Source organism: Psittacula echo (assembly GCF_963264785.1).
Source record: "Psittacula echo genome assembly, chromosome: 4".
In the NCBI taxonomy this organism is placed as follows: Eukaryota; Metazoa; Chordata; class Aves; order Psittaciformes; family Psittacidae; genus Psittacula; species Psittacula echo.
In genome coordinates this window covers 72,142,126-72,169,940 of record NC_137738.1, presented here as the reverse complement: position 1 = coordinate 72,169,940, position 27,815 = coordinate 72,142,126, and the positions used below count along the sequence as shown (strand labels likewise).

General features: G+C 42.1%; 4 protein-coding genes across 12 annotated transcripts in view; 2 read left to right on the top strand and 2 right to left on the bottom strand.

The window, feature by feature from the left end:
• The window catches only part of DOP1A (DOP1 leucine zipper like protein A), a 70,450-nt gene extending 64,488 nt beyond the window's left edge, over positions 1-5,962 (top strand). For 6 of the 8 annotated variants that reach the window (XM_080615389.1, XM_080615388.1, XM_080615385.1 and 3 more), the window contains one exon: positions 1,681-2,285. In XM_080615389.1, the coding sequence (XP_080471515.1) occupies positions 1,681-1,983 (303 nt within the window). In that variant the 3' untranslated portion in view covers positions 1,984-2,285. Of the gene's footprint in view, positions 1-1,680; positions 2,286-2,310; positions 2,421-4,298; positions 4,436-5,289 lie in introns of those variants that run through there. The other 2 variants (XM_080615386.1, XM_080615387.1) reach the window with 2 other exon arrangements.
• PGM3 (phosphoglucomutase 3) lies at positions 3,317-12,842 on the bottom strand. 2 transcript variants are annotated; one of them, XM_080615392.1, is made up of 12 exons: positions 11,777-12,842; positions 10,555-10,739; positions 9,976-10,043; positions 9,532-9,665; positions 9,180-9,375; positions 8,287-8,444; positions 7,206-7,289; positions 6,421-6,519; positions 5,997-6,113; positions 5,157-5,279; positions 4,188-4,361; positions 3,317-3,438 (listed from the first exon to the last, which is right to left on the bottom strand). In XM_080615392.1, the coding sequence occupies exons 1-12, from the start codon at positions 11,978-11,980 to the stop codon at positions 3,352-3,354; spliced, it is 1,629 nt and encodes a 542-aa protein (XP_080471518.1). In that variant the 5' UTR covers positions 11,981-12,842; the 3' UTR covers positions 3,317-3,351. The 2 variants fall into 2 exon arrangements, with proteins under 2 accessions (XP_080471518.1, XP_080471519.1); XM_080615393.1 differs by lacking the exon at positions 3,317-3,438 and having other exon boundaries at positions 4,202-4,401.
• A 304-nt stretch (positions 12,843-13,146) lies between these two features.
• RWDD2A (RWD domain containing 2A) lies at positions 13,147-17,690 on the top strand. The gene is made up of 3 exons (XM_080616072.1): positions 13,147-13,490; positions 13,671-13,889; positions 15,730-17,690. Exons 2-3 carry the CDS (start codon positions 13,692-13,694, stop codon positions 16,408-16,410), a joined length of 879 nt encoding a protein of 292 aa, XP_080472198.1. The 5' UTR covers positions 13,147-13,490; positions 13,671-13,691; the 3' UTR covers positions 16,411-17,690.
• A 919-nt stretch (positions 17,691-18,609) lies between these two features.
• ME1 (malic enzyme 1) overlaps positions 18,610-27,815 on the bottom strand; it is a gene marked incomplete at its 5' end in the record, with an annotated part of 173,413 nt that continues 164,207 nt past the window's right edge. Inside the window, 3 exons of the mRNA XM_080614639.1 lie at positions 18,610-18,860; positions 21,045-21,143; positions 27,472-27,645. Of these exons, the coding sequence (XP_080470765.1) occupies positions 18,708-18,860; positions 21,045-21,143; positions 27,472-27,645 (426 nt within the window). The 3' untranslated portion in view covers positions 18,610-18,707. The remainder of the gene's footprint in view (positions 18,861-21,044; positions 21,144-27,471; positions 27,646-27,815) is intronic.

Sequence of the window (27,815 nt, the reverse complement as noted above, 5' to 3'; positions counted from 1 at the left end):
CAAACTTGCCATAATAACTACCATCACCTCAAGGCCCTGGGCAGTATTTAGCTTTCATGAAGAACTGAGAGATCAGTCTTATGGTAGGAGACAAAGTTGAGAGACTTTTGAAGTGAAAAAATTATGAGGGCCCTTAATTTTGTAGATAACCTTAAAATGTTAAGTTGGTTTCCCATGTGAAATATATTACAAAAAGTTAATGTTAGTTCTAAGAAGAATTATGATTGCAAGTCATTGCAAAATTAAGTACTAATTTTTGCCAAATAGCAGGTGTGAAAAGCACAATCCCTAGTGGGTCTCTGCCAAAATAACTGTCAAGTATCTGAGGAGTTAGTGGTGTTTGCTTAGCAGATCCTGTCCTGATGAAATGGCTTGGGCAGATTATATTTTGTTGTTCAGAGGGAGAATTAGTATTTGCATTTGCAGCCCACTTAGTTGGTGCTGTGGAACAGTGACACTTGCTGCATGCTGGAGGCACTCTGTGCTCACCACTGGGTGATACAAAGTGTGGTAGAGAACGAGTCCTGAAAAGCCTTTCTTCTCAGTCATACATGATGTTTTTAAAGGAGAAACTTTGAAAACTGGTAGCTTCATTCAAAGCGGGAGGCATCAACAGCTCTGTGTTAGAGTTCAGTCTTGCTTTTGTTCTAGTTCATTGTGAGCCTTTCTTTTCCTGGAACTCATAGAGCAAGAATAGTAATCTTCTGTGACAGGGAGCCAAACCACCAGGTTAAAATATTCTAATGCAAAGCCTGCTCTCTGGGACCTGTAGGGGCCTTGGATGCCTTCCTCAGCAGAGGTGGATCAGGATTTGGCTCTCCTTGGTGTGGCCTTTGTGCTTCTTTTCTCCTTCCTCATGGAATGAAACCCAGTATTACTAGAACTCTGGTTCACAGTAACAGCTTTCCCAACTCGTTTGTCAGTAACAGACCAAACAAGGTGTTTCTGGTGGTGATACCATCTTATTGTCTAGATTTTAATATCTTTTTGACTCAAAGAACAAAAGGAAATGAATGAAGAGTACAGTTACAAGAAGTTGGATGTTAGTGCTCAGTTGTTTTAGTTCACACATACTTAAGGCAACCCTAAACAGGGTCACAGCAGTGTGCTGACACTGCCTGAGAGCATCTGGTGTGTGACTGCTGCCTTTGCTGATGGGGTTCCTGAAATTCTCTCCCTTGAAATTCCTCCATGAAATGGAAAGTGTGTAACTGAGGTCATCTGAGAACACACAATGAGTTAACTGAACCATTTTCCTCTGAGGACAACTTGAGTTTGCTCAGAGCCTCCATGTGTGTTATTTCTGGTACTAAAAGATACTGAAAACTCTGAACTCCAGCTTGAAAGTGAAAATGCTTCATTTCTGTTTTAACTTCCTCTGGGGTTTATTGTCACAAACACTGCACTAGGGTGAAGTGTGAGTGATCAGAGACCAGCCTGCTGTGGGAAGAAACAGCAGGAGGACACAACTTCCCCACACAGCCACAGCCCCACATAGCCACTGGCTATGGCCAGCTCAGCCTGTTGGCGTTAGCCAGCATCAGGAGCTGCACCAGGAGCATCGCTGTGGGGAAGTGTGGCAGGTGCCAAGGGCAGCCCTGGGCTGAGGCAGTGCAATCAGTGTTATTTTTCCCTGTGCTTTTTTGTCCTGTATTATTTCCCAATTATTTGTATTTACAGAAAAACCCAGAGGACGACAGCTCAGGGAAAACACTAAGCTGGGAACCAGGCCACCTGCTTTTAACCATCTACACTGTTCGCAGCATTGAGCAACTTTTGCCTTTCTTCAATGTACTCAGCCAGGTTTTTAACAGCAAAGTCACAAGCAGATGTGTTGGACACTCAGGGAGCCCTGTCCTTTACCCCAACTGTTTTCCAACTAAGGACATAAAAATGGAGAACCTTAAACCCTCCAGCAAAGCAAGACAAAAGATAGAAGAAATGGTGGAGAAGGATTTTCTTGAAGGTATCATAAAAACATGAACCCCCCCCGTACCGCTCAGCTTATATGTAGTGTAACTATAAACGAAATACTGTATCTTTCCCAGTTGTATAGTATTCTTTTCTTACTTTGTATGTAATGAAATCCTTAATGTTGTATTTAAGTTAAATATTTGTAAATAAGAGAGAAGTTCTGGATGTGGCCTGAATCAAGTTTAAATATTGGTGGCTCATATTGATTATGGTGCCTACTATTTACAGTACATGTTTTGTTGTCTTGAGTTCTGTCTTTAAAAAATCCTAAAAAATACAAGGTGCACATTTTTTCAATTTGTTTCCAGTTTATTTTTGTCTTTTTTGATCCATTAGAACTTGTGCTTACTTAGGAAAATGCCATTATGCCAGAAGTTACTACAGGACTACACTGAAAAATCTGTCAGAGGTAGATACCCTGAACTGAAATATGCAGAGGAGGGTAGGTGTGTATTTAAAATATTACATCCCCTTGGCCCTAGCCCTTTGCACTGCTGGCAAGTAGAAAGGGCCACAATCTCAGAACCGTTTGGGTTGGAACGGACCTTGAAGATCATCTAGTTCCAGCCCCCCTGCCATGGGCAGGGACACCTTCCATTAGACCAGGTTGCTCCAAGCCCCGTCCAACCTGGCTTTGAACACTGCCAGGGATGGGGCAGCCGCAGCTTCTCTGGGCAACCTGTGCCAGGGCCTCACCACCCTCACAGTAAAGATCTATTTCCTTATATCTAACCTAAAGAAGACAAACTTGTCTCTGTTCCTTCCCTCTTCAATGTGATTATAAATACTATTACTATGAATTACTTTCTAAGCAATACTTTAATTTCATGAAAGTATCTAATGAAGATATTATTGCAGTAATACATTATTATTTGCAAATGCTCTTTTTCATTATGTTGTTTCCCCTTGAGCTGAGGCAAACTGAACCTGGGGACCAGCCTCTGCCTTACTCAGTTTGCCCCTAGATGATTCGGTTGCTGGGAAATGTGGGGATCTGTGAGCAGTCAAACGCAGCTGCCGCCAGCTTTCTGAGGGTGTGGGAGTTGGATGTTAGGCACACCATGACAAGAACCTATGAAATAAGCTGTGTGGGAGGTGGAATTCCTTCCAGGCACAACTAGGCCGCTGCCTATCAAGAAGGGAGTCACCTCTAAGTCACATCAGCTTCAAAAGCTAGACAAACTCAGGGCAGGGGGAAACTTTCAGCATCTCATTAAGAGGTAAGCTGCTTATAGAGGTAAAGAATATTCTGTTCAGTTCTGATCAATTCTTGCTGCTCTCAGGAAGGGTTTTGTATGTCCACACTAGCAAATGGTAAAGAAAGGAGTATTTAAAAATAAGTCAAGTAATGAATGTTAACTGCAGTTGTATCACTTGTTATATGGGCTGGGGTGGTGCTCCTTTTCCACCAGCGAGGTGGTAAACAGCCAGGCTTACTTCATGGGCCAGGGCGTCCGCATTCTCCTGTGGAACATTTTAGAAGCTGGTTATATTGGTGTCACCATGACCTTAAGAGCAAATCTGTGATATTACAGCAGCATTTCCATGCAAGTGCTGGAATGCTGCTTTTTCTGCCAACTTTCAGTTCGCATGTGGACTAATTCTTAACAGGAGCCAAAGTTTGCTTATTTTTTTTATTTCATTTTGCCTCTTATGAAATCATGTGGTTGGGGCTTCTTTCGTAACTCTCCTAACCCTGAGTTCTCAGAAAGCAGATTTTCTTTTCAAAGCATCTAGTGTCAAATGTGCTTTTATAAACATTTAACTTTTAAAGATAAACACTGAGAACATTAAATATAGAATCATAGATTCACAGAATGGTTTGGCTTTGAAAGGACCTTAAGATCATCCAGTTTCAACCCCCCCACCATGGGCAGTGACACCTCACACTAAACCATGTTGCCCAAGGCTATGTCCAACCTGGCCTTGAACACTGCCAGGGACAGAGCATTTACCATGTCTTTGGGCAACCTGTGCTAGTGCCTCACCACCTTCACAGTAAAGAACTTCTTCTTTATATCATTTTTATAAATAAAAGGAAATCCAAAGAGACTTCCGGTGATCACTAAGTTGCTTTCCAACTTAGCACTGTATTGCTAAGCACCTGTTCAGTGTGATTAGATGAGGAGTATGTAAACATACTACTTCCTCCATCACCCTGTGCTAAGCGGAAGATTGACATCACTTCATATACAAGTTGTTCAGGCTCTGACCTGTGTGTCTGCTTCAGCGTATATTCGAACCACATCTTCTGTTCCTGATGGACGGACAAATGCTCGTGACAATCTGTACTTCTTTACAAGGGCATCAATTTTCTTCTGCAGTCCTGGGGGTGTAACTGCTCGCCGTTCTGCATCTGTTGTGTCAATGACTCTCCTGTCTGCAACCTGCAGCATCAGAAGCGGCCAATTTATTTGTGTGCTGGAGCTGTACAGTGACAGCAGAATGAAAAAGGTCACAGGTAAGGCAGAACTTGAGGTATTGATGCACTGCACTGCCTGAAGAAGAGCTCGTTTGGGGCTAACTAACACTTTGGGATCCCAAGGATCCCTGCTCAGCATGTATTAACCAAGTCCTGATAGGACTCAACTGCTTGGTTTGGAAAAGGGCTCAGTTCTGAACATGCCCCCTTGGCCAGCCTCTGAGCTGAAACTGCAGCTTCTCCAAATAGATCAGAAAATTTAAGCTCTCTCCTCTGGTTAATTTAGAGCCCAGAGCTCCCTCGCTGCATCCAACAGAATACTGTCACATGGGAACCCGTTTGGCTTACGCTCTTTGTCTGAATATGGGCAAAGATAAAGAAGAGCTTCAATACTCAAATTATACAAAGTGGCACAGCAGAAAAATCCACCCGCCCATGAAGTAGAGGCCTTAGAAAAACAAGATTTTTCTAATCTAAAACTTAAGAAAAAAATTCTAAGTCAAAATTTGAAGAGTTTTGGTCAGGTTTTTCCATTTACCATAGCTGGCCACTATTTCATCATTCATACAATTTATATCTTAGTCCAAGTGAAATTCTGGTCCCTCCTCTGGGTGGTTTCATGGCTTGTTTGGCCTTCTGCCCTTTAACGGGCTGTTCCAGCTTTAAACTAAAGGTTATCTAAATAGATGCAGGCAAGAGGTGCCCACAGCAGGGCCCCAAGAGCCTTCTGTCACTTGAGCCAGCATGGTATGTAACTCACCTGAATTTTGAGCAGCCGATTTGGAAGGTCAGTGTAGACAGCATCCCACTGTTGCACAGTCAGACCTTTCAAAGCCAGGATTGCTTCAATAACCAACATGTCTGACACAGCATCTCCAACTGTCTGTTAACAGGAAGGGAAGAGACACTGGAGCAGTCAACAGTGAAGAAATAAAGGCAGCAGCCTCCCAGCTGAAGAGAGTGAAAATGCAGCCAGGCTGACCTGTCCCAATCTGGGTAGCTGAGGTAGTTTGGTTGGTTCATTTGGGGGGTGTTTTGGTTTTTCCTCCTTACCACAAAGTAAGAAGGAGAACAGCAGCAAACTTGTACTGCTATGCCAAGGACAAGTGCTAGTCCTCGCCTCTCCTAAGGAGGACTGCCACCTCGCGTTTGTTCTGGGGTCATGACGATTAAAGCTGGCACTACTCCAGATGAATAACATCTGTGCTAAGACAGGGACTCACAGGGCTGTGTGGGCATGGGCACTGGAACACCCCCAGCCTCCCATACCCCCTCAGTGAAAAACATCAGACAAAAGATGACTTGCTCTTGAATCATGACCAAGTCCCATCCTATCACTGGGACCCCATGTTATCCTGCTCCCTCTTTGGGTGTGATATCAGAAGCCTGCACCAGCTGAAAGCACTCTACATCCACTCACTGAGAAAGCATTACAACTTTCTAAAGAGATGACTGTTCCCGCCCTTTTCTTCCTGGCCCCTTGTATGATGGCAACCCTCTCCCTGTACCAGCAGGCCGTGGCAGTAGCCTGACTGGTTACTCACAAACAGTGTTAGCCCCATGACTGTCACCACAGTGATTTGTTTCTCTCAGTTTTTACCTGATTAATCAGGTCAATCATGTTTTCAAGCATCTTTGCTGCTTCTCTCTTTTCATTGTCTTTCTCCTCTTTTGCCAGTTGTCTTATTTTAGTTTCAGCAGCTTTGCTAAATAACACCTAGAATTAAATAATGACAACATGTCAAGATCAGCCTATGTCACAATATAGGGTATGTGCAGCATACTTTACTGTTTAAGCCAAAATAATAATCATTAATGTTGACTACCATGAATTTCCATCCCCACATAAAACAGAGGAATTAGTAACAATGCTATGATAAAGACAGAATGAGGAACCAAGTCTGTTCTCAAACAAGGACAGGACATTTCATTTATAAATGTAAGCACAGAGTGAAAAGACCTCCTCTAGCTAATCCAGCTAAACTTTTGTGCATATTGGCAGAGCATTACATGCTCATACTCACCGTTCCATGGCCGTTTGCCTCAAAATAAACACCAACATCAAACTCCTGGGCCTTGTGATGCAAGTGTTTCACTCCTGTTTTAACACAGTGCACAGGTACCTGCAGCAGAGAAATGTAAATGTTACAGACTCTCTGCAGTAGGCAGAAACCACAGGTGAAGTGCTGGCAAATGAGCACCACCCAGCACGGACTGTTAAAAACCAACCTGTGTTTCACAGGTACTGACTCCCCACAGCTAGAACTATTCCCTAGTTCTGCTGACCCAATTAAAAAGAAGATTTCATTTATTCAAGGCTGATATTTTTTTTAATAAACAAACCCCCAAGCCAAGAAAACTTAATTCATTTTAAGGTTTCAGGAAACATACCCGATTTTCTATCAAGCTGAAATACCACCTTAATTCAATTTAGGTAGTAAAACACATTTAGCCTGTTGCAAAAAATTAAACCATCAGTGTCAAAGTACCAGTGAGCCCTTAACTACTCACTTTATGGCTTTGCTACAAAGTCCTCAACTTGTTCTAGCTGTAACAAGTGATTCTGTTCAGCTTTTGCCAAACTTTTTTTTTTTAATTAGTAAAAGCTGACCAGAACTTTTTCAGTTCTGTTCTCTTGTGTCTCCTTTACCACCACGAACTTAGTCACTACCGCAGGTTTGAAAGAGTCATTTATTTTAGCCTAGTTTAAATCTTAGCAATCATATTATAGTAGCATTTATTTTAAGAGTAAACAAATTTGCAGTAAACAACCTTTACAGAAAACTACCAGGAAAAAAAAGGAAAATACCTTCAGTGTTTCCTCAAGATAGCGTGTGGAACTCCCGTTGGCATACGCTGTCTGTACCACTGCCATCTTTAAAGTCAGTCCCACCTGAGCAAACCAAGAAGCAAACAGTTTTACTGTCCAGTAGGCACATAGCCAGATGAGCAGGATAAATGGAAGGATAATCAGAATCATTAAACACAGGTTCTCCTACTGACACAAAAAACTCCCAGGCACCAGATGAAGGCACCAGCTCACAGATAACTTCTGTATGTTTAAGACAAACGAATTCTGTTCAAGTCTTTGTATATCACATTTTTTTATGGATGGCATAAAGCAGTTTAAGGCTTTTCAACCTCCTTTTCAGATTCGGCAAGGGCAGTGCACTGGCCACACACATGGCATTGCATGAGGCCATACACACAAGCAGTAATATCAAAGCGTCCAGTGCAAAGCAAGCAAAGGCTTGTGGCAAGCGCTAGTTTTCCTCTCTGGCCAGCTTCTCTGCCACAGGGTAAGAAACAAGCTGGTCACCATGAGCAGAAAACCAGGAGACCTTGTCTAGGCTTGGTATCATAGACACCAAGTCTAAGAGGACTTCTGAAAAAGAAAAGCTTTTTCTCTCTATCCTCTGTGAGGAAAAGATGCTATATGGCAGATAGGGATTTTGGAATGAGGACATACAAACCCTTTGGCTGCCACAACCAAGTTCTCATGCAAATGGAATGCCCACAAAAAAATTGAAAGCTTCAGAAAAATGCTGAGAGAAGGACTAAACCCAAAATACATGAAAGATACCAAAACAAAGAGAATGGAATATCAATACTTTGTACACTGAAACTGGAAAAGTTCTTTCCCACTAAGAAAAGCTTCTAGGTTAAAGAAAAAAATCAGTGCTCAGGTTTTTATTTGGAGTATGGAAGTCTCACCTTTGTAAAAACAACATTTGGCCCTAACAATGAGGTTCAGGACTGATCTCCCTTTAAACTGGGTTCACTTTAGATAGAGGTAGAGACCACATGCGTACAAGTTAATACAGCTTCCTTACGTTATTTTACACTTTACAAATTAAAGTGTCAGCATTAATTTTCTATGTTTGAATTACCTTGGCAAGAAGTTCTTTAAGGAAGATACTAATTAAAGTTGCTATTTTATCTCCATCGATTAGGTGGAAAAGGCCAGTTGCATCCTGATAGTAATAAATAATTCTATCTGCATCACCATCAAATGAACAGCATCTCTCATTGGGCTTCATGTCCAGCCCTAGTGTACAGAGTTACAAATGCATGTTAGAGATAGAAAAAGAAAGATACAAAATGTTTAAATTAGTGCCAGCATGGATCTCATGTGGAAATCAGCTCTGTGCAGACACACACACACACAGAACTAATGCTCTTAAACAGACATTGCTTTTAGTAAGGGACTTGAAACGGGGATGCTGTATTGAATGCAACTGAACAGTGCATATTCACATCAAAAACATAAATACTAATAAAACAAAAAAACAGGTTCTCTAAATATTTATTATGCTACACCTTCTCCCTAACTGTGTATGAAAATAAGTCCCAGAACTACTGTGTGTAGTCATAGCTCTAGATTTTGGAAATAAGCGCTGAATGTCAGTTATGGCACAAGGTTAAAAACCTTGCAGCAGCAGAACTCCCACCCCTTTTCTCATGCACTTAGTCACCAGAGCACACCAAAATACATGTCACCACCTTCGCTATCTTAACATTCAGATTGGATTGTCAAACATGTTTCAGCCAGGCAGAGATGTACTGTGCTCCTCCAAACCATTCAGACTAACATAGTCGAGGGATTTGTCAATCCCAGGCGTAGGATCCTCTCTTTCTTTCCACTGCACAAGCAGAACCATTCGTACAGTCACTTAATGAAAACGGGGAGCTCAGCTCACCCAAAGATGATACACCATTGCTAGGCCCTGCACTTTCAGATCTGGAGAGGAGGTGAAAGGATATAAAATTGCTGATTACGTACCTCTAGGGGGTTTCTGGTGAACCTTCACAAAATCTGCACCACATAAGTGATTGAGTTTCTCCTTGGTTCCATCATTATATAGCTGAATTCGCACCTCCTTTGGAAAGTAGGGCTCCATTTCTGATAGTTTCAGGGCTCCTATTCCATTGGCACAGTCAATCTTCAGGTGCTTCTGGCTCTCTCCAGAGCTGGAAGACTTAGCATAAGGGAAGAAGGGGCAAAGTGAACTCATACCCTAGTGAAACCACACCTAGAGGCATGCTGCATTCAAAACTTCAAATCCAGACAGGATAACAGACAGAAGATACTGATTTTGAACATCTGCATGAAGAAGACAACACCCAGTACTCACCTGTTTTATCAGTTCTGTAAAAGCTTTGGATAGTTTTTCATAGTAACCTTCCAGTGTTGCTTTCCCATACTGCCCTTGGGTGTTTTGACAGCAGACCATGTAATGTAGCTGTGGTGTTATCACCAGACCATAATCTAGCATAAAGTAAAAGGCACAATATTCAGAAATAACATACTAAATTAATTGCTCCTTAAAAGTTGCACAGTATTTGCTATTCTCAATAAACAGACAAATGCAGCGCAGGAAAACCATATGAAAGTTTTCAGGTTCTGTTAGGACAAATAAACCCCCCGAACTCTGCATTAAAGCCATACAACTGCCCTGAAAGAAGATCATTATTAGCAAAAATGGAAATGACATCTGGGCTACTGCTTTAGGTCTGCATAATAGAGTCACATTTACATAAAATTTACATCAGATTAGAATTACAAAAGCTTAGCATACCATGGTACTGACCACCTAGAACGATGATACCATCTATGACTGACTGTGAAAGTTTCTCGCTGCTTGGCCTGGAAAACAACAAACAAACAGAACCATTAACCTTTGCAGAAGACACTTACGTATGGACTTGGGATGGAAGCACATGTGGAAGAAGATTCTACAAGTTTCCTGCCACTAGGCTTAGATTTAATACGAAGAAATCTATACTTTTACCTATTGTAGGCACCTGCCAATATAGAAGCCTGAAAGCCACTACCCCAGAAAATTACAAAGGCAAGTAAACTGCTGAATAGATGTGGATGTTGCACCATACCTGCCAAAAATAACCCAAACCCACACTTAATCATCCTGTCCAGAAACAGTGCTAGGTCATAACTATTAGGGAAGCTGACATAGGAACAGCATTGGAAACCTTTTTTTTTTAATTTGCTATAATCATAAATTAACATGTAGCAGAATAAGCATAAAGAAAAAAAGCAGCATAATCTGGCTACAGAGGGCTGAACATCCAAAAGCACCAATGAACAAAACATCAGCACTCCCATAAAAGCAGCATACCTCCACGGCATTTTGAATTACCTGGTGTCTCTACCAATAAAAACTGAAGCATCCTTGTGCTGGTCCACTGCTGCTTTTTGGCAGATAGCAGTTATTGTTTGCTGTAATTCGTGCTCCTCTGCATTTGCTAGCTGTGTGGCATACTCTTCCCAGGAAGGGTGCAGCATTTCTCCAAGAGGATCAACCAGCTTTACACCATTATCTTCCTTAGAAGAAAAAAGAACAAAAGATAGTAAGCTTAGAAGGGAGAAGCTTGATAAAATCTCTCTGAAGACAGCTGACACATGATTCCATCACATTGCTGCTTTAAATGGGGAGCATTTCTGGGAACCAATAGCTTAGCTGTCTACTTAAACCTCCTTCAAGCCTCCCAGAGTAATGTAACCAGAACATTATACTTAATATACCAACCTTTTCCTCCTTATAATTTTGGTATGAAATTGATTTGACATAGAGAGAGATTCTAATAAGCTCAAATGCTCCACAGCAGCAGCAGAAGTTTAAATGTCTGATTTGTAACTGCTGCATCTCTTTACTTTTTAAACTTGCAGATTGTGCTCAAAGGTTCATCTCTTTTCAAGGGTACTCTGCTACTTTTCAGTCCCATGCTCTGCCAATGAGGAGGGGCACAGGAAGCTGGGAGGAAGCAGAGACAGGACACCTGACCCAAAATAGCCAAAGGGGTATTCCATACCATAGCATGTCATTTCAGTATACAAACTGAGGGGAGCTACCCAGAAGGCTCAGGTCGCTGCTTGGGTCAGGCTGGGTATCGGTCAGTGGGTGGTGAGCACCACTTGATTGTTTATTGTTTGTTTTCCTTTCCACTTTTAGTTTCATATTCTCTCCCCTTGTTATTTTGCTTATCATTATTATTAGTAGTAGTACTTTAGTTATTAAACTGATAGTAGTTGTTAGAACTTTAGTTATTAAACTGATCTTATCTCAACCTCTGGAGTTTACATTCTTTCAATTCTCCTCCCCACCCCACAAAGATGAGAAGGGGGGGTATGATCAAACAGCTGCATGGTGCTGTGTTACGGCTGGGTCTAAACCACAACAGCAGGTACAGGGAAAAGTAACTTCAAACATGCTGGAGATCATATTAACAGGGAGCAGGCTAAGCATATGCTGTAAGCAGGTCCAGGTGCCTTCAGGATCTGGTCTCCTGGTACCATGAAGAACTTTGACGTCACCAGACTGATCACATCTACCTTTTTTTCAAAGGAAAAGTTGTTCTTACTTCAGGATTGTGAGATGCTGTAACCATGATGCCAATAGTAGATGCCACAGCTTTGGATCTGAGAACTGCCAGCAAACCCATGCGGAACATTACGTGATCAAGCTGTTCCGCCTTGGTGCGAAATCCAGCAGTGCCATACTGAAGTGTAAGTCCAGCAGGTTTAGGATGTAACGATGAGTATTTTTTAAGGGCTTCAGAATCCATTTCTAGAGAAGGAAGTAACACGGATGCAAATGAGCAAAGACATTGTACTTACTTAGTTTCACATTCTGCAATTTATTTTATTTTAAAGCCCATAGGTATCTTAAACCATTCGCATCATAGAATGGTTTGGGTTGGAAGGGACCTCAAAGACAATGTAGTTCTAACCCCCCTGCCATGGGCAGAGACACCTTCCACTAGACCAGATTGCCCCAAGCCTCATCCAACCTGGCTTTGAACACTGTCAGGGATGGGTCAGCCACAGCTTCTCTGGGCAACCTGTGCCAGTGCCTCATCACCCTCACGGGAAAGGATTTCTTCCTAATGTCTAATCTGAATCTACCCTCCTTCATTTTAAAGCCATTCCCCCTTGTCCTATCAAATCCCTTGGTGGAACTGAAAGGGGGACCACTACCAAGCCAATCCTTGAAGGAGCCTCTACATTCCCAGTGCAACACCAGATAAACACAGCTTCACCAGATCACGAAGGGATGATATGATTTAGGTGAGGAGAGCCACAATTGCCAATTGGCTGGATCCGGGAATTTTAACAAACCTATTGCAAAGGGCTGGCCATTTCTCCCTTTAACATGCTCCCTCGGTGCACTTGGCCATATATTAATTAACTTCTGAGGTCCGAAGCAGCCTGTTCTCCCTTAGGGAACCCCCCCAACACTGATGTTTTACCAGCATCGCAGCTCTGCTAAGGTAGCTCTGTACCAACCCACACCGCCAACACCACAGCCTCCACCCCGCCCCAGCCACCTGAGGGCGGGGAGGGCCAGCCAGCCGGACACAGGCCACCACAACCATACAAACAGCTCCAGCAGTCACCTCCCTGCACAGCTTCGGGGAGCACCCAGCACCACTACTCGGGACCAGCTCCCCCTCCTCCACCGCCGCCGCCGCCGCCGCCGCCGCCGCCGCCGCCGCCTCCCCGGGAGCCGCTCTCCCCTCGCGTCCTACCGCCACTGCCGCTCTTCCTTCCACAGTCGGCGTGGCCACGCCCCTAAGCCTCGCCCAGCCAATGGCAGAGCGCAGGGCGGGCACGCTGCCGCTACGTGGCACTTGGGCCACGCCCACTCGCTTTTCGCACCGGAGGCGGAGGTCGGGACCGTGGGAGGTGGGGGTGCGGTGGCGTTTTCGCGTTCCGTGGCACAACCGCTCCGGAGAGCTGTAAACGTTAACTCCAAACCCGCCGTTAACGTCAGGACTGGGTGGTTTTGTCTGTAACAGATCAAAGCTCCCCGTGACACCAGGCCTAGCCGGGCCCGGCCCGCCCGGCCCCGCCCCGCCCCGCCCCGCCCCGCTGACTGCGCATGGGCGCCGCTTCCTTGGTGCTGAGATGGCGGCAGCGGGCTGAAAGGTTTATGGTGCTTCGTCTCCTCAGCGGCCGCCACCAGGAAGGCGGCGGCAGGAAGAGCCATATCCTTTTCTCTCGGCTTCCCTTCTCTCACCTCTACTCCCAGTGGCTGCTGTGCTATGCCGTGGCGGGTTGAAACGCACGGCCCAGGTGAGGTATCTCCCTCTTGGTTGTGTAACATGCCTGTAAGGGACTAACTCCTAAGCGCTTTGTAGCCGTGTTTAACCGTCCTCTGTTCTTAAGTAACGAGGTTGCCCAGCGAAGGCCGGCTTATTGGGTTGCATGGTGTGGTGCTGAACTTAACTGTGTGTTAAATCTCTCTCGTTCTAGGTGTGTGTGGAGGGCAGCGTAATGGCTGTCGCAGTAAAAGAGTGCCTGGAGCTCCAGCTGATAGAAGTGGAAATGCTCCTTTCAATGTTTCCCAAAAAAGGGGAAGTAAATCTGGATGAGGACGCTGTGCCCAGCGTGCAGCGCTACCTGAGAAACACTGATGGAGCTCTGCCCCCCCAGCTCGAATATTCAGTCACTATTGATGTAGGAGAGGCAAAGGTGAGAAATTCCATGTAGATGTGGCCGTGTGTGTTGGATTTTCACTCCTTGTGCACACGCTTACTTAAACTCTGCCCTAAAAAAAAAAATGAAAAAAACCCCACCTGATTTCTGTTTGTTGCTTCAGAAGTCAAGAGTAACAACAAGAAAAGGCCTTGGTTTTTATCATTTATTTGAGTCTGAACTTCCTCTGGGCAAGAAAGGCTGATAGACTCACAGATAGGAATAGACAACCAACACCAGTGGTATGCGCAGCATTCACAAGAGTTTAGCTAGGGTTGTGCTTATATCAGGGTTGTTGGTTTACTGGTTTACAGAGAGTTGTGTGTTACAAAGGCAGTGCTGCCCCTGTGGGAATACATATGTTGGACTTTATATTATGCTAGGAAAATTGCCCTAGTAGTTCTCTCTTTGACCTCTTGCCATGTGTACTGAAATTCATTGATCTGTATCTGAAATATGGTAATGTTAAAAATAGCCCCAAATGGCAGAATACCATTAAGAAGAGTCACACACTAAAACAAAGCCAGCCTATGAATAGGGAAACAAAACTTACAGCATAAAGGAGTTCCAGTAATTTATCTGCTTCAAGCAACGGTTATATATGACAACGAAGTGATGCAAATGCTTGCATAGAGAACTTAGGTCTGAGTGTATAATGCTGCAGTAACTGGAAATTGAGAAGAGGCAAACACAATCTAGAGGCCATTTTTCTCAGAGTAAGGACAACTAAACATTGAACAATTTACTGGGTAATGACGGAACCTCGTGATTATTTGGAAACTTAAGTACAAGCTTAGGTCTCTCTTTAAAACACATCCTTTTACCAGCCTTCAGAGAGAGGTTTTATGAACTGTGCAGGGAGGGCTTGTGCAGGAGGAATTTTTTTCTGTGGCAGATTGTCAAGGAACTTGGAAAGGTAATTGGTCATTTCACGATTCACTTCTCTCTCTGCAGGACTAATCACATGATGTATACTGTAGTAAAGGTCCCCTAATGGTAGTACACGGGTGCCCCAAGCACTGAGGACTTGTGAATCCTCTCCTGCTCTTGGCTCAGAGGCAGGGCTTGGTTGCCAAAGAACTGAGGTGCTCCATTTTCAGACACTGTAGGAATGATCAAGAGAAATTCAACAGCCCAGGGTTTGTAAGAGATTATTTTACCCAATCTAGAGGTTTCCCTGCCTAAAATGCATGTAAATCTTCTTATCTTCTATAATCCTGAGAATGCTTCCTCTGTTAGGATGAATACTTGCTTAAAATAATGGTAATAATGCATGGAATCATAGAATAGTTTGGGTTGGAAAGGATTTTAAAGCTCATCTAATTCCAAGCCACTTGCCATGTGCCTCTAATCATAAACTCTCATATAACTCTTGGCCTTGTTTTCCTGGTGTAGATCCCAGGAGTTGGCTGAGTTTGTTGGGCAGCTGTGTGTTTGGTAAGGGACAAGGTTCTCAGAAGCCATTTGCCCCTTGACTTGTTGTTTATTGCTGTAGCAGCACTGAGCACATACTGAGTATGTGCACTAGAAATACCCCTAGAAGGTAACTGCATGCCTTCTTTCCAGCAGTACCTCTGTAAACAGCAGAAGAGAGCAGCCTTGATATCATTAGGTATGTTGGGAAAATCACAGCATGGTGCAACAAAAGAAAAGGAGCAGACAAAAGAATAGGTTATGGGGACAAAAGGAAAGTGGAAATAATTCTAGTCATAAGGATATTGCAATCTTAATTACATCTCGTAACCTGCTTTTGGCAGGGGCAAAGAATCTAACATGTCTTTCAGTAGCTGCAGAATTAATTTTCCTTTTGTGTGTGTGTGTGTGTTCTGTTTTTAAGGTAAAAGTGGAACTGCAGGTACTGCTGCCTCGTACGTACCCTCATGTAGCTCCTCAGCTTTTCGCAAGATCAGATGCACTGCACAGACAGCAACAGCTGGAGCTCAACACTCATCTCGCTTCTCACATGAGCTCTTTGGATTCAGGTGAACTGTGTATATGTGAAGCTGTGCAGTGGCTGAAAGACAACAGCCTGCCTTACTTGGAAAACAGCAAAATCTCTTCTGAAAGTGCCTCAGAAAAAGTGGCAGTTGTTAAAAAAACGTTGCGTCGTATGTGGATCTACAGCCATCATATATATAGGCAGGAACTGAGGAAAAAGATTTTTGACTGTGCAAAGAAATTAAATCTGACTGGCTTCTGCCTGACAGGGAAACCTGGTGTCATCTGTGTGGAGGGACTCCGAGAACACTGTGAAGAGTTCTGGCGGGTTATTAGGTATCCCAACTGGAAGCATATTTCATGCAAGCATGTGGAGAACATAGAAACGGAGGGAAGTGTCAATGATCTTCGGCTCTTTCATGCTTTCGAAGACCTACAGTTTCAGGCACATGGTGATTATGGCCTGAGGAATGACTACCACATGGATCTTGGCCAGTTCCTAGAATTCCTGAAACAGCATCAAAGTGGACACATTTTTCAGATCTTATTTGATGTTGAAGGCAAACTTTCAGACAAGTAAGAGAAACCTTGGAAGGAGTTCTAATTTTGGACAGCAAGAGATGACTCTTAACATTGAAATACTGTGCCTTACAGCTACTGTGAAAAGGGAAACAGTTTAACATACAAGAAGAATGGTCAAGTAGTTCATCTTAGCTTCTCTTCAGATTTGCCCCATATCTCTGAGAGGTGTTTGCTTATTTTCTGTGACCCTAGAATTAGCATTCGTCACTATGAGCCATGCCTCAAAGTGCTTGCAAGGTGATAAACATTGCACACTGTATCCTTAATTACACACTGCTGTCTCGTTATATGTGCTGTGTGTTACTAAGCTGGAGTGCAGACCTGTAGTTAACTTCTATATACAGTTGTGGGATACCAAAGTGCCTGCAGTCACAGCTGAACATGGTTGCCAATATAAAAGAACACCCAGCTCAAGGAAATCTCACCACTGCATTCATGGGTTAGTGTCTTTTGCTGCTTCAAAAGCATCTGCTCTCACTTCATTCAACTAGTCCATGAAATGCAAAGTCTTATGTCCAACCACAGGAACAAGTTTTACTTTTTAAATAAAGAGTGGGGGTAAAGAGAAAGAAGCCCACGTCACCCCATTCCTTGTACGCTTTAGGTAGTACCTATGTAGTTATATTGCCAATACCAGCCTTGTTGCAGTCCTCTTCCTATCATCTCATTACATGGTCTGGTTATGTTAATAGTAGTTTTTCAGCTGCCCAACTCATGGCATTTTATATTTACATTATTAGGTCAAGCACCTTTGAAATGAAAATGTGTAAAATGGGACAAAACTTAGCGTTTCCTCTAGTTTTCCTCTATGTTACATAAGGAAATACATGTAAAATACGGAAAAATGAAAGCCCTATATATATGTTATATATTAAATAAAAATACATGTAATTTTACCCATCTTTTCTCTGCCAAATTAGTACTGAGAGACAGTTTTCCAGCAGCTTTTAACAGGAAATGATATTAACAGCTCATTAGGCAACGCTTTCCTGAGGGGTAGCATGCTGAGTGTGTGTATTAGGTAGTGAATTGCAATTCAGCCTTCCAATTCATAATAGATCATCAATATAATATGTGGAAGAAGAATGGGCCTTACAGGATCACTAGCTTACTGCTTTCCACTTCGTCTTTGAGCACCATACTGTGAACATTGGTGCTAAGCAATAAAAGCAGACTTACTGTTGAGCTGTAGAACTTTGGATGTTTGACTCCAACAATCAGCCTGTTTTGACAGCAGCTATTTAAAGACTGTTTCAGTACACTTAGCTGACTACAAAAATACCAGATACTACTATATTTCAAATAAAATATAAGGAAGTGTTTTAATACTTCTCTCCTAATAGCCATAGATCAAAATACAGAGGAAGGCAGTATTTCTGGTTGTTCAGAATGAAGATTAACCTACATTCCTTCACTGTGGTGAGTACCTTGTTTGTATGATCATAACTTTGGCCAAAAGCACAGTAAGGAAAAAATATTTACAATCAGGCATTTTGCAGTGTGGGAGAAGCTGCCTCTCCTCTTTGGGATTGAGGACCTGCAGGCTGAGCTGTGGCAGAGCTGAGGGGCTGGACAGATGAAGTTAACTTTGTAGAAATAATCTCTATAGCATGACAGCAGGAAAAAAATTCAGGTACACTTTGTTTCCAGAACTGTCCAAAGAGCACACTACATTTATCTTGGGGTGGTAATTCTGTAACAAGCAGTAATTCCTCAGAGTTTTGGGGTTTTTTTTAGAACACTGATGCATGAGCGCAGATTCCACATGATCATGACTCAAAAACAATAAGCCAATTTGCATCCAGTCCTGTTGGGAAGTTGCCAAATTATAAACTTTTTCCTTTAAAGTAGCAAAACAAGCTGGTTTAGAAATAGGCCTTATCCATGAGATTTCAACCAGAAGGAAATGAGAAAGGCAACACTGTCATAGGTCAGAAAGTCTGTGCAAGAGGATGGTCAGACAGTTTGGAGTTCGTACTGACATCTGTGATAAAACTCTCAAGATACAAGCACTTATTTTGGTAACAAAAAAATCTCTCAAAACACAGTGTAGGATATCTCAGCTAAAATAACAAAATAACCGAACACCACAAATACGTCTCACAGATTAACTTTTATTTTCTGATGTGTATTTACGATGGTTTCTTGATCTGAGTTTCTAACTGAATATTACAATTTAGAAAAAGTTTTCTGCATCTTAAAAAATTAGCTATTCTTAGGCTTCCTAGGCAGGGATGCTCTGGATAGTGTAGTGCTTTCTAGCTGCTGCTAGTTTGTTCATTCTTCATTCAATGTTTACAGTTTCATGGCTTCTGCAGGCCAGGTGTAGGAGTCGGCCAAAAAGCTGTTGTAATCGGTACTGTAAACCTGAGAGCGGATGAAGGCTTCTAGGTCCTTGGGCTGGGGATAGGTGGAGGCAGTTTTACTCCTGTAGGCTTCTTCTGCGATCTAGAAAGATGCATTAAAATTATAATTAGTGCTGATTTATAAACTATTTGAGTACTTTTAATAAGGTTAAAAGTTGGAATTAGTTCAAAATCAAGGTAAGACTTCATCTTCTCTGGTGCTGACAGTCACCTATATTCACACTAAATCCAGGCTAGTATACAGTGAGAAAGACTGGGGAAAGATGATGTTTGCATTTAAGTGAATCTGACACATGCTAGTTTTGAACAGGATTACATATCATTGCTGTTACAAATACAGCACTCCTCCTCATCCAGTAATATCTTGGCTTTTGTTGTGCAGCAGTGGATAATCCACAAATACCAAGCACTGAGATACAATTTATGCGTTTTCATCATCAGGTTACTCTGGTTTACCGTCTTCTCCAAAGCACTGTAAGAAAAGTTTGTTCCAAGCCTCCACACTCCCTGCATATCAGTTTATTATTCACCGTAGTTTGATAATATATTAAAGGTAAACTCAGGAGAAAAAATTAGTCCTATACAATGCATGTGTTCAATTCTACAGATGGTTGGGGGGAATATGAGTATTTGCTTGCTTTTTCCTCCCCCAGACCATACCTGAGTGAATTCAATTATGCACCACAAGTATAGCTGTAGCAAAAGTGAAGTTTAGAAGGAGTTGGAGCCCACTCAACACACCAAGGTAGCCTCTCACATCCGTAGAACATTTACTAGAGAAATGTCTGTCTTTAGACTGGACATTCAGCTATGAAACCAAAGCAGTTTGACAGACTGCTTTTATGCAGCAGCACTCTTTGGAAAGATCAGCTTCAAACTGTATTTTGCAATCAGACAAATGCTCCTACTCTGAATAAAAGGAAGACGGTCTCCTTCCTGCTTGCCCTAGCTCTCTCTTTAAAACATAAATGTTTTGGCTTGGTGAGAAGCTGAGACCTCAAGTTACCGTATGTAGACTTCCCTTCTAGGATTAATCTGAAGCCCAACCTGATTTGACTGAGAAGCACTTTGGGTGTTGATGTAAGAGTTCATCTTCAGGTCTGTGCACATAATTATCGTAGCTGAATACGGTCTGAATTTACACCCCATGTTTGGTATTCAAAAAAATGTTGAGAGTATTCCTCCCCTGGAAGAGGCAGAGGCCATTGCTAAACCTCCTGGGCTGTATGAGCCAGAGCAGGTACTTGCAAGAATAAAGTTTCAACAAAGATCAGGGAGACGTAATTGTTTGGTAACATTTTCCTTTCTTGTATTTGCTGTAACATGCACAAGCAGAGGAGGAATTTCTATCACTGTGTTTCTGCCAAACACACCGGCAGTGTGATTTTGCCTGAGGAATCCGGGTAACATTTTGACATCTACAGAACAGTTATTATTTGCCTAAGATGATGTGAACTGTGAAAAGGATTTTTGTTAAATACACAGAATGAGTGAAGGTAGGGGAACTGTTTCACACGTGAGGGCTCCTTGTTGTTCTTTCCAAAGAATATGCAGTAAGTGGAATTATTCACAGCATGGTGACCAAGACAGAAAACACTTAAGTGAGAAAAAAACATCATGGAAGACTAGCAAAATAACCTCCTAAAATGCTGAAAAAACCCCCTTCCTAAAGAACAGGACAAGGGAGGAACTGGGATAAATACATTATTTGAAAGCTTCCTCTTCTCTCTGTGGATTTAAGTCGGTTACTGAAAATCCACCTGCATCAGCTCAATATTTACCAGTAAAAACCAACCAAACGAACAACCCCTGGCCCAAACCTGAGCCATAAACGAAAAGCATCCCTTGTAGTTAGTTACTTTGATAGGCCAGAGTAAGAGTGGGAGAAGAAGGGAGTAGTCCCTGGACACAGGGTGACATTTACTCTTTTGACAGGCAACTGATCACCACAAAGGGCCAACACCCTCAGCTGTGCACCTCACACGACTGTAAGCCTGAGGACCCACTCATAACTGGTGCACAGCTCAGTTTGGGCTCCTCAGACATAAACACTTGCTACAGTTCCATATCCTTCCTTCCTGTACTTGGATTACATTTACATTTATGAATTTAAATTCAATTTTGAAACTGCTACTTGGGCAAGACTGATTGACGTGAACCAACTTCAACTTGTGTGGAGGTGTGTTAGCTGATCAAATACAAGGTTAAACGACATAGAGAGCGTGGGGAGAAGAGAAGCCACAAGAGACTGAAATAAATGACTTACCCTTACAGCAATTTTCAGCGATACTTGCTGAATAGTGACTAATGGAGGGTACAGACGACCCTCCTGTAAATTCTCATCCGAAACTTGCTGAGCTATTACCTAGAAAAAAAAGCAGACATGTTTAACTTGAAATGCAGATGCAGCTCTGCCTCTATGAGACAGTGATCTAGTCTTAGGCGAAGAAATGGTTTTGCTTTCTCAAATCACACAGATATTATCTATTAATTAATCTATTAATTAATCCACCTAGGCAGTTTGTTTTGCAACCAGCCTTATCAATAGGAGTAGCTACACAAGAGCTAGAAATTTAGGGAGTTATGCACCTTTCTCACTCAGACTGTAAGACTTATTCAAGTCCAACAGATCCGTTTTAAGAAGCGAAGGGTCCTGGGGCTGCCTTTGGGTCAAATGATAGTTCTGCTATCATTAGCTAAAATCTGTTTGTCATTTGGAGATCTGAAATAGCAAATAGCCTTTCAAGGTGATCCAGATTGGGATTCAGCTGATGCCAGTTAGCTAACCTGTCTTCTACTTTGTAATCTCATTGGTGGACTTGAGGGTTTAATATCTTAAGTGCCCATATTTGTACCTTCTAGGAAACAGCTAGTTAGAGCCAAATCTAAATATCTTCTAAGCAAACTAAGCATGAAATCAATATATTAAAAATGGTCTGAGTGCATGCAGTTTTTAATGGCTACCTCCACTAATATCCTCTGCTACAATTCTCAAAACAAACTAGTAAAAAACATTAGGAGAGATTTGTATCAGCAGAATCCAAATTCCTCTACCTTGCTTTGGGTCACTTGCCCTTTGAACAGCTGGGAACACGTAACAGTCACAGGGAAAGGAAGTTCTTTGTACAGTGCAAGCTCATACTTCATAAAGCTGTTACAGTTTATAAGCAGTTTCCATTGATATTTAGTACATTAGGCTTGCTCCTGGAGTGTGTCCTTCCATTTAGTTTAATCAAAAAGGAAGTCAGTGCCCGTCTCCTCCCAAGACCATGCTACACTGTGCACACAGGTAGAGTCTATAAGGACACCAGGGAGATGTGCTCCGGAAGACCATTCTGACGCAAAACAGAGGAGTGATATAGAGGCACCCTTTGTGTTCTCAGCAGTAGAAATTATATAATTTTGTGGAAATAAAACTTAGATAATAAAAGATTAGAACCAAATCACAGACTGATCCAGGAGTGCAAGGATACTACTGTATGATGTGACCTGCAAAGGGTACTCTGTGGATGGAAGGAAAACTGGTCTGGATAGCATCTGGTGTTGTCATGTATGACCCATCAAGAGGTTCTGAAAACACCAGGGAAGTCACAGAATCATAGAATAGTTAGGGTTGGAAAGAACCTTAAGATCATCTAGTTCCAACCCCCCTGCCATGGGCAGGGACACCCCACACTAAACCATGCCACCCAAGGCCTCATCCAACCTGGCCTTGAACACCACCAAGGATGGAGCATTCACAACCTCCCTGGGCAACCCATTCCAGTGCTTCACCACCCTAACAGTAAAGCATTTCTTCCTTATATCCAGGAAACACTGTGAAATGAAACTGCTAACATGGCCCAAAGAGAAAGCAAGTAGTGCGCTTTTGAGGGAACATACTAGGAAGATACTAGGAACAGAGCACAAACTGCTTCCTATAGTTCCTGTTGTATGTGGGAAATAGGACCTTGTGTATGTTGCTTGCTAACAGGCTGGACTGTGTCAGAGGAGATGCCTGGCTATCATCAATTCAGCCTTTCTGATGGAAGTAGGTAAATAGTTTGAATTAAATAGCAAATGCTATAGTAACTCCAGGTTCAAAGAGAAACAGGAAAGTTCTCTTCTGCAATCTACACAGCATGCTGGTAGGCATAGTAAGTTTTTTCCATTCAGAGTGCAGATGGTAACAAGAGCAACAAGAGTTTATCCTCTTGTTTTGTATAACAAGTAAAGGAAAATTACTTATTTACATTTTAATCCAATATTGAGAAATGCAGCAGAGATAAAATCCCACTAGGGGGAGCTAAGACAACGTAAAATGTAGTTTTTGCTTTCCACAATAGCAACTAGGTTAGTTAAAATTGATCGGCAGCCCTCTGATAAAACAAGATGTGCACCTGAATGTGTAATGAGGAGCTTACAACATGAGGCTTCTGCTGTCAGCAGTTCAATGGGGCTCAGCAGGGAAGATGAATTCTGAAGAAATCAACAGCAAGGTGCTGTTAGTGTGATGTGTCACTGAAAAATAAAGGTCAGGAGCAGAGTGCTTCTGTTTTGTGATGGGGTTGATGGAAAGCAAGCCACAAAACATTTGAGCACTTCTGGAAGTGGGAGAAGTAGCAAGCTTAACTATTTAGATGTCAGGCTATTCCTTCTGACAGACTCCTGTAACAGCGTTAGAAACTAATGAAAACCACAGAAACAAGCATTTTCAAAGCGAATGACACCTTCTTCATGTGGTCTCTGAAAAATGCTCCTCAAGAACACCAGTTCAGTGGCAGGGGGCAGAATGATGAATCAACACTGGGAGTTATTAAGAAAATAAGAGGCGACACAGAAAATGTAATTACACCAATGTATAAATCCACAATGTGCCACTGCTTGAGCAGTGTGCATTTTTACTACTCCTGCTTCAAATAAGAATGGGACAGAACCAAGAGGGGTATGATCAAAAGGTAGTTGGTTGGTTTTTTTTTACGAGGAAACAAACAAAATGATAAACCAGTCTTGGGAGGAAAAAAAGAGAATATTGAAAGAAAATACATCAGACAATCGAAGACGAACGTTTCTCATGGCACTATAGGGAACCCAGCTCATCAGAGAGCAGGAAATGATGAGAGTTTCTTTTTCCACAGAAATCATAATTAAACTGTGACACTAATTGCCAAATGATGTTCAAATGTATAAACATGTTTAAAAAGCCACCAGGTTTGTTTATGAAAGACAATCCATAAATTTCCAGCACAGGAAGGCCATATAGAACAGGCTGCCAGAAGCTGAGAAGCCATTTCAACAAAAGGATCATTCTATATCTTCCCCTCTGTATTTTCCTCAGCTTCTGCTACTGCTTCTTTCCACAGGAAGACACTGAGCAGGTTGCAACCCACCCTTACGTGCAACTCAGTATGGCTATTTGGCTATTTTCATGTTTTAAATTTTAGTTGATTCAAGTTTTTAATACAGAAATTAGCTAAGCCTTATTGCAGAGCCTCAGTGAAAGGCAGCCAAGACAACAAATGGCAAATGACAAATTCTTGCTTTGGCAAGTGGGGCTTCTTGGGTTTTGGAGGACAAATTCTCTATAATGAAAGGATTTAATAGGATTATTTCTGGAGTAACTTAACCATAGGTCATACATGCCAAGAATATTTCATTAGTTCATAATTCTCTGTCCCTTTGTTACGTTTGGTAGAACTTAGAATAATAGGTAATGTCCCTTGTCATCACAGAGTAATTGCCTGCAATTAAGAGTTATTACAGCTCTCAGCACCTTAGATTTATTGTCTAAAATCAAAGTTACATCCTATTTTACTTGGCAGAAAGAAAAGAACACTGCAAGTAGAACTTGTTGTAGTTACAATAAGCTGTTTGTGACTTTTATTGGATTTAATTGGAGAGGTGGCAAAGCAAGAAGACAGGAGGTGCAGGCATGCAGCCTGGGATGCTTCTTTTTTATAATTGCTTTTTTCAGGTAAGCTACTGCTACACTCTGAGAAGGTCTCTCTGTCTAAAATGAATGGTTTTGGTGCTTTCAATTTTGCACCATCTTGGGTGCTTCCATGTCAAATGGAGAATACAAACCACTCTTCTAAAACCCACATGAAACTATTTTGATTTTATCCTTCCATTAAAAAAGCCAAGAAAACCTAACAAAGAGCATTTTTGCTTTTGCTATGTACTGTAATTTCAGCTGAGGGCCTACGCAGTCCTCCCAGCCCTCACATTCCTGACACATCTTCTGGCAAAGACTCCTCTGAAATCCATCAGTAGCTGCCTTGCTCCGTAACCGCCCGTCTCTCACCCAAGCCCCACTCGCACACTGCCTCGCACAAAGTAAGGAGACCAGATGTGAATGTTCTTAGCTCCAGCTGTGAGGCCAGTAACCATCCACTGATCTTGCCACCAACAGAGACCTTCTATGCAAAAAAACCCACCAACATTTTCACATGTCAAACTTTTCTAAGGATTTTACTAGACGAAGGCAATTGTGTGGCAAAACCTTTAGCAAAAAAAGAAGTCAGGCGAGAACCTCTACCTCAAGAGAGAATTTTAAAGCTTCCTTGCAGTTTCTGATACTATTTTACTTCCCTGTTACATGTCTCTGTTCAGTTAAATTTCTTTGTTCTGAACAGATTTTTTCCTGAGTAGACTGCCACTTGAAACACGGTTGAATCCGCACATATGCCACCTTTCATCCGTCAGCAGTCTATATATAGGAACCATTTCACTCAAACCAAAATGAAGGAACTTCTAGCATGAAATAAGACAACTGTTTAACACAGCACTTTAGATCAGCAGGCGAGGATCACCGTATCCAACTGAAATTACAGGGGAGGATTTAAAGGGAGGATATAATTACCCAAGAACTTACAAGATGGATCATTGCCCTCCTAGGATGGTTAAAGCCAGTGGAGACAGTCTGGGCTTTTTACTAATTTTAAAGATGGCAATTGTGAATCTCTTTCTTATAAAGGGCAAGCTGCTGGCAAACTGCTTTGAAGATGCCATAGTTTGGACCTTAAAAAAGGCTTTCAAAAATCCAGCAAGGGCAGTGTGCAGGGCCTGCTGTTTATGAAAGCTTCATATGACATACTGCCAGTCATAGGGTCACGTTGCCTATCAGTTGCCTCTGAGTGATAGTAAAGGAGCATTTTCTTCCTCTAATCCATGAAGAGGACACAAGGAGTAAGAACTGGAATGCAATGCCCCCTACAGAAGTTACAAGAGCTGAGTCAGGCATTCTCTCACTTGCTGATAATCAGTGCAGCTTTCTCTCCTACAGAAGGAAATTACCACTGAATTAAAACGAGGTCAATTAGAGTTAACTCTGTAAACTGAGGCTAGACTTCTTCCTTATTGCAATACCCTTAAAAAAGCCTCCAAAAGCATCAAGCTTTTAATGTCTTTGTCTGGACACAGTCAGACCATCATGCACTTCTAATCTTTGAATTTGAGCTCTCTCTGAGAAGGTCGAGCTTGGAGACACATTCCTGGGAGCTGAGCAGCCAGGAACTTGAGCAAGGATGGCCCCCATCACTCTGGATAGAAGGAAGCTGAGTCTTGCGAGGCTCATTATATTGATCTTGGTGCCAGCCAAAAGCAGAACCAACAGAGGCAATGAAGGAGGCAGGAACTCAAGGACAGAGCAGGAAGAGAAGGAGAAAGGAAGGGTGAGATGCAGGAGTGGTAAGGGTGTAATGACACTATAGCAGATGAGGAAAAAGACGCTGGATCCAGATAATCAAAGAAAGTTACAATTTTGTTAAGTGAGAAACAGCTACATACAGATTAACTTATTGTTTTGGGGGATATTTTTTTGGTAGAAAATAAAAACCCAAAGTGTTAAACATTTGATTTCAACCACTGCTCGTAATCGAGTTTGTTTGAATAAGGGATTCTAAAACAATGAAGGCCAGATGCTTCTCTCATATGTGGAGATAAAATCTTACGCACTTATGGTATCATAATGTAAGATAGTGGATGTTATGCGAGTTTGAACATTCACTGGAAGTAGGTGGTGAATAACTCCCAGAAGTAACAGTGTTTGCTCTCTGTTCATCTCTTGCCCACTGAGTGGAGATAAATAAGGAGAGATCACATGCTGGGTAATGGCAGAATATCATAAAGTTGCTTGAAGAAAGAAAATAACTAATGCAGAAAAAGATAGAAAAGAAAATGGCAAGAATAATGTGGCAATTGTGTAAAACTGTGGTGAAGGAGCCACAAGGCAATGGAGCACTTCCACCAGCTGCTGACAAGGGAGGTCCACAAAAGATGATTCCAACGGCTCTATTTAAAAATAGCAGAAAGCTAAAAGAAATTCAATCTATTTTTGCAAGCAAAACACACCCACAAGTCACCCCAAAGCTGTCAACATCAAATCAGAATGCCTTTCAATCTAAAAATCAAACCTATGTGCGTGTGTATGCAAACATATTTACATTCACCAATGATAACACAGTACTGCCGTTTTTCTCTTTTTCCCTTGCCAACAGGAGGTGTGGTTTATGTCAGATGACCTTTGGAACACACATTCGCTTTTTTTAAAGTAACTTCTTCAAACAGGATTCATAAAAACCAATACATCTTGTAAATAAAGACCTTACACAGAAAACACTGTTACCAATTTTGAAGATAATGCTTAGCGTTTTCTGTTTAATTGCTCATTATTACCAAGTTAATTAAGGAATTTAAGTGATTTTTAACAGTACCTCAGCAGTTGAGAGGAACACATCCTCATCAATATGTCTCAGTCCACACGAAATAACACCAAGGGCAACTCCTGGGAACACATAGGAATTGTTACCCTGTCCAGGATAGAGAGTTTTTCCATTTGGAAGAGTGACAGGATCAAAAGGACTTCCACTGGCAAAAATACCCCGGCCCTAAATTGGAACAAGAAAGCAGAAGAAAGCACGTTAGTTGAGAGGACACTGTTGAAATATTTCACATATCCTTTTAAATATTTATCACCTTGGAAGCTGGGTTGCATCTATTTAGTATCTCTTCCAAGAGGGTGTTAGAGCTATTTGACTATGTTTCAAGAACATAAGGA

Bases quoted from the DNA above. Each gene is read 5' to 3' on its own strand.
- PGM3 (XM_080615392.1), bottom strand. From the start codon at position 11,980: ATGGATTCTGAAGCCCTTAAAAAATACTCATCGTTACATCCTAAACCT. The intron at 10,044-10,554 runs GTAATTCAAAAT...GTTGTTTTCCAG, and splicing joins TTTATTGGTAGAGACACCAG to GCCAAGCAGCGAGAAACTTT. The intron at 6,114-6,420 runs GTGAGTATGAGC...ATTTAATTCTAG, and splicing joins AGGCAAACGGCCATGGAACG to GTGTTATTTAGCAAAGCTGC.
- RWDD2A (XM_080616072.1), top strand. From the start codon at position 13,692: ATGGCTGTCGCAGTAAAAGAGTGCCTGGAGCTCCAGCTGATAGAAGTG. The intron at 13,890-15,729 runs GTGAGAAATTCC...TCTGTTTTTAAG, and splicing joins TTGATGTAGGAGAGGCAAAG to GTAAAAGTGGAACTGCAGGT.